At 38.9% G+C, this 9,341-nt stretch overlaps 1 protein-coding gene across 1 annotated transcript; it reads right to left on the reverse strand.

Moving 5' to 3' along the window:
* Positions 1-610: 610 nt before the first annotated feature.
* LOC148186250 (uncharacterized) lies at positions 611-5,968 on the reverse strand. Its single transcript, XM_088070582.1, has 4 exons — positions 5,856-5,968; positions 4,812-4,832; positions 3,735-3,789; positions 611-3,298 (listed from the first exon to the last, which is right to left on the reverse strand). The coding sequence occupies exons 3-4, from the start codon at positions 3,740-3,742 to the stop codon at positions 1,495-1,497; spliced, it is 1,812 nt and encodes a 603-aa protein (XP_087926708.1). The 5' UTR covers positions 3,743-3,789; positions 4,812-4,832; positions 5,856-5,968; the 3' UTR covers positions 611-1,494.
* Between the last annotated feature and the right edge of the window lie 3,373 nt (positions 5,969-9,341).

Consider the following 9,341-nt stretch of genomic DNA (forward strand, 5'->3'; position numbering starts at 1 on the left):
GTTGAATCGGACTCACCTGTGCAGTAACGATGCTGTTTAATCAGACTCACCTGTGCAGTAACGATGCTGTTTAATCAGACTCACCTGTCAGGTGGATGGGTTATCATGGAAATGAAGAAGTGCTCACTAACACAGATCTTAACTGTTTTGTGACTAAAACTTGAGAGAAAAACATCTGTTGAGTGAATTTTAAAAAGTCAGAGATTTCTCATTTAAACTTGTGAAAAATGGGAGCAAAAACAAAAACAAAAGCGTCGCATTCAAACTTGTATTCAGTGGATGTTTCTTGTGTCTGGTTTCACCTCATGAGTGCATCAGTGTTACTGAGGAAAATAAAAAGTATATTTAGTGAGATGGTACAAATAAAATAATAAAGAGTTAAATCATTTGTAATTTATAATCAAGATGCCTTTTGCAAGAGAGACCTGAAAACAAATTATTTAGTAATAAACAACTGTACGTCCCTTTTTAAATGTAAAATATTGTATGAACTTGCTGTTCAGAATAAAATGAAAATGTTTCAGTGACAAAGAGAAACAGACGTTTATTAAAGAAACTTCAACAGACTCAAAAACCTGCTGATGATCCAGTGAAAACACTCTGAGCAAACTGACTTCAACAGAAACTTTATTAATGATTGTCAGGAAACAGCATCACTGACGGCATTGTGATTATATGCAGAACAACAGAATATATGGGTCACCTGACAAATGTTCATTTATAATCCCCAGCATGAATACACATGAAGATACCAGGATATATAGTTTATGATACTAGAAATCATAAAGTACATTTTATAAAGTACATTCCACATTCTGAGTTCAGTTACATCCTCAGTACAAAGTGATTAACATTAGAAGAAAACATCACATTTAACTGCTTTATGTATTTAATACACTGTAAATGATAAATGTCTCAGGGCTGTGTTACTGTCCCTGCACCAGATTACTGAGACTTCTGTCAGCATCACAATAAATCACAGCCTCGTATTTACTGACACACACACGACAAATCAAAAACAATGGACAGAAATTAAGACACTAAAGAAAAATAAATGTGTTTTGGTTCAACACAATCTGACTTATGTTTGATAAAGAGGGAGCTGTTGTGCTCAATAAAAACCAGCAGGGGGCGTCCTCACTTCATTAAAATCAGAGCAGTTGTTATAAACTATTCTGTGATCTGTACAGTGAAGTTACCATAACAACACAAAACAAAGTGAGGTTTCTTATGGAGTTATTACATCAACACCACAGTTAACAGATAAGGAGTGAAACGGTGAAGTTACTGCTGTTAAACTGGAAGAACAGAAACAGTCGCTGCATCACACAGAGGGCAAACTTTGGAAACTTTCAAAGGTGATTACATTTAGATTTTATCATGAAGTTATTACATCAACACCACAGCAAAGAGACGAAGAGTGAATTTCACCAACAGTGTAGATCTTGTTTTCTACACAGCTGTCTGCTCACAATCACTCTGGTCACCCAAAACTTACTTTGCTCTTTTAAATGCTCCAACAGCTGCTTTACCGACTGCTTTACCGACTGCTTTTATTCTACCAAAGCTGTACCAGGATGCTGCTTTTGTTCTTTTATCTTCATCCATTCGACGTTTCATCTCTTTCAGTCTCTTGACCTTCTCTGTCTTCTCTTTGTCCTTCATCTTCTCAATCAGGACGTCCAGGTGGACATAAGTGGACACTGAATTAACATTCAGGGCCATCTGCTCCAGTTTGACAACTTGTTGGAAGGACTCCTCCAGCCACTGATCTTTTTCTTTCTCAAGTTCTTCTTTCTTCTTCTGGAGAGTTTCCAAAAGGCTCGTTGACTGGTCACAGCCTGCTTTACCCTTGTAATACTTGTCTATGATGTCTTGTTTGGTCTTCTGAACTTTCCTTGTCTTCATCGCATACCTCCACATTGTTTTAACATGATCTGATTCATTGGTCTTTCCCTCACACACAGGGCACTGTTTTCCTTTAACATGATTTGGTACACAACACTCATCTTCACATGCAGTGCACTGTTTTTCTTTCACATGAGCTGATACAGGACACTTCCCGATACATACGGTGCAGAATAATTTTTTCTCATGACTTGATTCACGACACTCTCCCTGACACTTGGTGCATTTTCTTACCATGACCTCACAGTGTTCTGGATACCAGGCCAGTGTGCATGGAAAGTGACAGTTCTCCTTGCAGACGGTGCAGCAGATAGCTCCTCCATAATTTAACCCAAAAGCCCACCACCTCCACTCACTGACAGGTTCTTTAAGTTTGTAGACCTCATTGACTTCTACAGTGAAGTTTTCATTGTTCTTCATCTCTGCTTCATATTTCTTCAGAGCTTCTTCAGTCTGTTGGATTTCTTCCTGTTTCAGGTCAATAAACTCAATTCTCTCCTGCAGGTTGTGGATGCAGGCTGTCAGTCTGATGCGACTGTTCAACACTTCAACAGTTGCCGTCAGGTTCTGAGGGGAACTTTCTTTCAGGAAATCAGTGAATTTACCCATTTGGTCCTCTGTTAAGGCCCATGCATTTTTTAGAGAAAGCGTATTTTCCTCTGTTCTCTGTGTGCTCTGGCAGTTATCAAACATGAAATGAATCGTCTTGTTCTCATCTTTGGCACATTTAATATTTGCAGCCTCGAGAGCTTTCAGGACATTTTCAGGAGTCACACCGTTTGAGTGTGTGAAGAGGGCCACAATGTTCTTCTCCATATCTTTTCCAAACAGAGACACCACTGAATTAAAGATGTACATCAGTCGATCACTCAGTCGATTCTCGCTCGCTTTTATCACCAGACCGACTGCATCAACCTCATGAACTCCATCGTCTGAGCGAAACAAGTCTAATAATCTTTCACTGATGATGGCATCGTGTTCGGTCCCTCTGGTGTCTCCGTATCCAGGAGTATCAATGATGGTCAGAGAGTAGGGCAGAGTTTTACCTTCAAAACCAAAGATCTCGTACACGATCACATCTGGTGTCTGACTTTCTGTTTGACTTTTCTTCTCGTCCTCTCCGATCTGAAACCAGATATCGTCCTCCCACTTCACTCCCATGGCGTAGTTGATCAGAGCATTGATCAGAGTAGATTTTCCTGCTCCTGTTTCTCCCACAAACAAGATGGTTTTATTTATCTTGTTTGGTTTTTGTTCACCAACAGTCATTCTTGTCAGAGTCCCAATATTCTCTTTCTTTGGTTTCAGCTGGTAGACATCAGGAGATCCTGATTGGATCAGATCACTTTTGGAAATGATATCCTCATATTTCAATGAGGTGTTGGTATTCCTGTACAAAAGTAAAGAAATTAGCTCAAAAACGAGTGAACATACATTGAATTAAATAACATCACCATAATGCAGGTGTCTTTAAGTAAAAGTCTTTTATCTTAACTACTTTATCTACCTGGTACTAAAACATGAATCTATTAGAAACTATAAATATATCTACAAACTGAGCAGTTACACCTCATGTTATATTAGGTCAGTCAGTTCATCATCAAAACTATCAGCCTCATCCCCAAATAATAACTACTCAGCAAAATAATATCAGTGCCAAAGGACATCATTAAAACGAAAAAGTCTTAATAGAGATGATTACACCGATTACACACACACACACACACACACACACACACACAGACTCAGTCTCATTTCAAATATAACACAATAAATACTGAAAAACTGAGATACTTTAGTGGCTGAGATACTTCAGTATTACTCACGTTGCCATGGTAACAGTATCACAGGGGCTTGATGTTGGAGCACCGTATGAGTTCTCTGGATGAAAGAGAAATTAGATACGATATCGTTTCTAACATGAAGGTGAGTTTCCACTGCAACTCAACTCACTAATGACACAACCTGAAAGTTTAATTATTTTTTAAAAACTACTTTAACTTTCACAGATAGAGGAAACAAAATATTTTAAGGCCAAAATGCAGTAACAACGATAACCCCCCCCCCTCCCACCTTTACTTAAAGGTTGCCATTCATATGTAGCCAGGCACAGATTTGTAAGGGACCAGCTATCTCATTTCAGCTTTTATTTTTATCTCCCAGTTGGTGAAAGTCACTCAAATACCAGCTCATCATACCTTTATACTGTGTACATCGCTGTTGTTTGCTTTATGTAACAAGTTAAGGTTTAAAGCTGTAAAAATAACTACCAAGAGTCTGAGCTTTTTTAAATTTTCTCTTTTTTAGTATCTGAAATGGGACAACACAATGGTTAAGATTTGTACTAGTATAACTGTTGGCAGAGGTAGTTGTTTATCGTTCAGCTTACAGAATTACTTCAGTATTTTTCATAAAGTTTGAAGTTGAGCAAACAGAGAAAACGTCAGCTGTTCCCAAACACAGATGCACGATCTGGCTGCACATCCGCCTCTCTGTGTCTCTGCCTCACTGACTTTGGTCTCGACGCTCCTAAATTGTAAAGCGGTTGGAGGCGTCAAAGCAGTTAAAAACAAGTGCATTATAGTTAAATTTGTTCAAAAAAATCTGTCTTGTCAAGTCTGTCTTGAATGAAAAAAAAATCAACCTAAAAACTATGAGACGATTTTTAATTTCAGTCAATGTGCCAAATCACAAAAAACAACAAAAAACTTTATGAAATTGAAGCTCTTTTCATTTTAATGTTGCTCTAATAGAAGATACGAATGACTCATATGAATGTCAGGAAGTACTTTCAGGTGTTAGTTGTGTCAAATTAATTTCTCCTTATGCGTATATATCTGGTATTAACTCCTGATGTTGACATTTTTAAAGTATTTCATCATGCTGTTTCAAAGCGCTCTTACCTGTGTCGATGGTCTCTGGTCCTGAGGAGAAAGAGAAAGCAGAGAGCAGCTTTATAACAGCAGAGAGGGTGGATGCTCGGTGGTCACATGATTTCACAGAAACGGTCTCAAAGACAAACAGCAGAGTCACTCTATGGACTGCAGTGGACTGATAAGTACATGAACTGTTTCTCTTTCACTTTGTCAATGAATGTTAGTTAAGATTTGATGATATTAGAGCCTGTAAATCCACCTAAAGAGATGACTACTGAAATAAACATATTTGCACAAGTAAAAATGTTCTCGTATATCGAAGGTTGCATTGTTGACAGTGTTTAGATTATCACGTTAGCATGCCGCGCATACTACATTATATACCTGTGATAAAGTATTTTTAAACTAATTTTCTACTGCAATACCTTTGGAGGTGATGAAGAGGGACTGCTGAACGAAAGAGAGACATTGCCATTTTACTGCACTTTGAGACCCAAATAAAAGAAATCATACTGACCTCTTGTAGATTTACTGACAAATGCAGTTTAACGTTTAAAATATTTTTGAAATTTAAAAAATAGCATATGTTAAAGATGTATGTAACGTATCATTATTTATCAGCAGGTATCAGTGAAAAAGGCTGCAGGGTCACCAGTGTTTACATCATCAGTGAACGTCCTCTAAAAGAGCTTATTTTGGCACAAACAGGCTCAGATTATTGAGAACATCCTTCACAGGCCTTTTTTTTTTTTTAGAGTAAAATCATTTTTGTTAAACCAGAAACAGCTGAGAAACAGCTGAGAAACAGCGGTTATGTTGTCTGGGGTTGTGCAGGGGGACTTGGTGCCTCGTGGGGGTGGTGAGGTTACGGTCTGCACTGAATTAAACTCCAGACAACAAACACTTTACATTTGACTGAATGCACAGAGATACAGAGAGAAGATTCATCCACCGCCACGACCTCTCATTTCAGCATGAAGACACACAGCTTCATGTTCATCTGTACACAATCACAGGAAGGAAGACTAAAACATCCCAGTTCTCCCCGTAAACTCACCACACGTCACCCACCGAGCCGTTTGAGATGCCTCAGATTTCTGTGTACGACAGCGTCTCCCACTTCCTGCTGATATTCAGCAACTTCACTCAGCCACTGAAGAGGACAATCAATAACCTGATCAGCTCTGTGTGAAGGAGACTGACTGATTCTTTAAGCTTTCTGTGATCAAAACATGCATTTCTGCAGCGCTGCCAAATAAAACTGCTAATAAATGTCTTTTCTTTAGAGATCAAACTGCACATTTTAGATTGTCCTCTGTGACCAAAACACACCTTAAATCACACACACCTGTGCAGTAACGATGCTGTTTAATCACACACACCTGTGCAGTAACGATGCTGTTTAATCAGACTCACCTGTGCAGTAACGATGCTGTTTAATCACACACACCTGTGCAGTAACGATGCTGTTTAATCACACACACCTGTGCAGTAACGATGCTGTTTAATCACACACACCTGCGCAGTAACGATGCTGTTTAATCACACACACCTGTGCACAGTAACGATGCTGTTTAATCAGACTCACCTGTGCAGTAACGATGCTGTTTAATCAGACTCACCTGTGCAGTAACGATGCTGTTTAATCAGACTCACCTGTCAGGTGGATGGGTAATCATGGAAATGAAGAAATGCTCACTAACACAGTTTTAGTCACTTTTTTGTGACTAAAACTTGAGAGAAAATTTTAAAAAGTCAGAGATTTCTCATTTAAACTTGTGAAAAATGGGAGCAAAAACAAAAACAAAAGCGTTACATTCAAACTTTTATTCGGTGGATGTTTCTTGTGTCTGGTTTCACCTCATGAGTGCATCAGTGTTACTGAGGAAAATAAAAAGTATATTTAGTGAGATGGTACAAATAAAATAATAAAGAGTTAAATCATTTGTAATTTATAATCAAGATGCCTTTTGCAAGAGAGACCTGAAAACAAATTATTTAGTAATAAACAACTGTACGTCCCTTTTTAAATGTAAAATATTGTATGAACTTGCTGTTCAGAATAAAATGAAAATGTTTCAGTGACAAAGAGAAACAGACATTTATTAAAGAAACTTCAGCAGACTCAAAAACCTGCTGATGATCCAGTGAAAACACTCTGAGCAAACTGACTTCAACAGAAACTTTATTAATGATTGTCAGGAAACAGCATCACTGACGGCATTGTGATTATATGCAGAACAACAGAATATATGGGTCACCTGACAAATGTTCATTTATAATCCCCAGCATGAATACACATGAAGATACCAGGATATATAGTTTATGATACTAGAAATCATAAAGTACGTTTTATAAAGTACATTCCACATTCTGAGTTCAGTTACATCCTCAGTACAAAGTGATTAACATTAGAAGAAAACATCACATTTAACTGCTTTATGTATTTAATACACTGTAAATGATAAATGTCTCAGGGCTGTGTTACTGTCCCTGCACCAGATTACTGAGACTTCTGTCAGCATCACAATAAATCACAGCCTCGTATTTACTGACACACACACGACAAATCAAAAACAATGGACAGAAATTAAGACACTAAAGAAAAATAAATGTGTTTTGGTTCAACACAATCTGACTTATGTTTGATAAAGAGGGAGCTGTTGTGCTCAATAAAAACCAGCAGGGGGCGTCCTCACTTCATTAAAATCAGAGCAGTTGTTATAAACTATTCTGTGATCTGTACAGTGAAGTTACCATAACAACACAAAACAAAGTGAGGTTTCTTATGGAGTTATTACATCAACACCACAGTTAACAGATAAGGAGTGAAACGGTGAAGTTACTGCTGTTAAACTGGAAGAACAGAAACAGTCGCTGCATCACACAGAGGGCAAACTTTGGAAACTTTCAAAGGTGATTACATTTAGATTTTATCATGAAGTTATTACATCAACACCACAGCAAATAGACGAAGTATAGTGACTTGTTCTTAACAAAAACAACAAAACGAACCTAAGCCACTGAGGGGCTGCTGCTACCTGCTGAGACTGATAATTGACGCGTCCGTCGTCTTCCGGGTCCAATGAATCCAACACTTCTTGTAATCATCCACATTTATTTATAAACGCTCTTGACACAATGCGCCGATAATTGAACTGCACATACAAACAAAAAGGCTCACATATTTGCCACAACGCATAAATAAAGTCGACGACCACGACCCGACGTGACGTGACGTGACGGTCAAAAAAAACTGTTTGCTCTCTCATTCAGCAGCACACCTGCTGAGTAATTACGTCTTGCTCTATTTAATCATTCCTGCCCACACAGTGCAGAGCGCCACCTACTGTGGCTTCCAGACAAACAAAAAAAATAAACACAAATACACATAACCCAAAAAATGGCTCTAACACGCCGGCCCCTAATTGTAAATGACAGCTGACATTACAATTACCTTCAAAATTTAATTACAGAGCCACTATCCCAATAACACACAAAAAAATGTACCAAATAATACCCAATATTGTGCACCAACAACCTGGTTTGACTCAGAGGTCACCATAAAGTCAACACTAACAACTTGCAGCTTCCTGTAATAGGCACAGCTTTGTGACAGGTCTTTCCAAGATATTTGTCTTCGTCTGGAGACGCACAGAGCGTACTAGACCTTTCTTGTCGGGGAAAGTTTCCAAAACTCTGCCAAGAGGCCAGGATCCACGAGGAGCAGCAGAATCCATAACAACAACAATGTCTCCAGGAACAAAATTTCTAATTTTTTGATTCCATTTTTGCCGTTCTTGGAGCAAAGGGAGGTACTCCTGTACCCATCTTTTCCAAAACAAATCCGCAATATATTGGACTTGTCGCCATCTCCTCTTCACGTACATATCATCTTTGTTAAACAGTCCAGGTGATAAGACTGGTTTCCCTTTCATCAGGAGAATGTGATTTGGAGTGAGTGGTTCAAGATCAGTGGGATCATCTGAAAGCTTAGTGAGGGGGCGTCCATTCAAAATAGCCTCAACCTCGCACAAAACGGTGTGGAGTCCATCATCATCCAGTGTTTGAAGATGTAACACAGAGGTGAGAACTTTTCTTACCATACGAATGACACGCTCCCAAACACCACCATGATGTGATGCTGCAGGTGGATTAAAGTTCCACTGGATCCCATCTTGCAATAAGTCTCTCTGTATCTGGCCGTGATTTAAAGATGCAAGTGCTTCTCTCAGCTCTTTCTTGGCTCCAACAAAGTTCGTACCATTATCTGAGCGCATAGATGACACTTGTCCTCTTCGGCTGATGAACCTTCGTAAGGCATTAATACATGCGTCAGTATCCAAGGATGGAGCTACTTCCAAATGAACAGCTCTGCTGGCCAAACAGGTAAAGATGACACCATAACGCTTACACAAACCTCGACCTCTCTTCACCTCCAAAGGCCCAAAGTAATCTACTCCCACATTCGTGAAGGGAGGGAGATCAGGAAGGAGCCTTTCCTTCGGTAAGTCCGCCATCTTTTGCTCACCCAACTTCCCTTTGTATCGTCTGCAG

This window comes from Plectropomus leopardus, chromosome 20 (assembly GCF_026936395.1).
Source record: "Plectropomus leopardus strain MGB_pleo_1.0 chromosome 20, ASM2693639v1, whole genome shotgun sequence".
Classification (NCBI taxonomy): Eukaryota; Metazoa; Chordata; class Actinopteri; order Perciformes; family Serranidae; genus Plectropomus; species Plectropomus leopardus.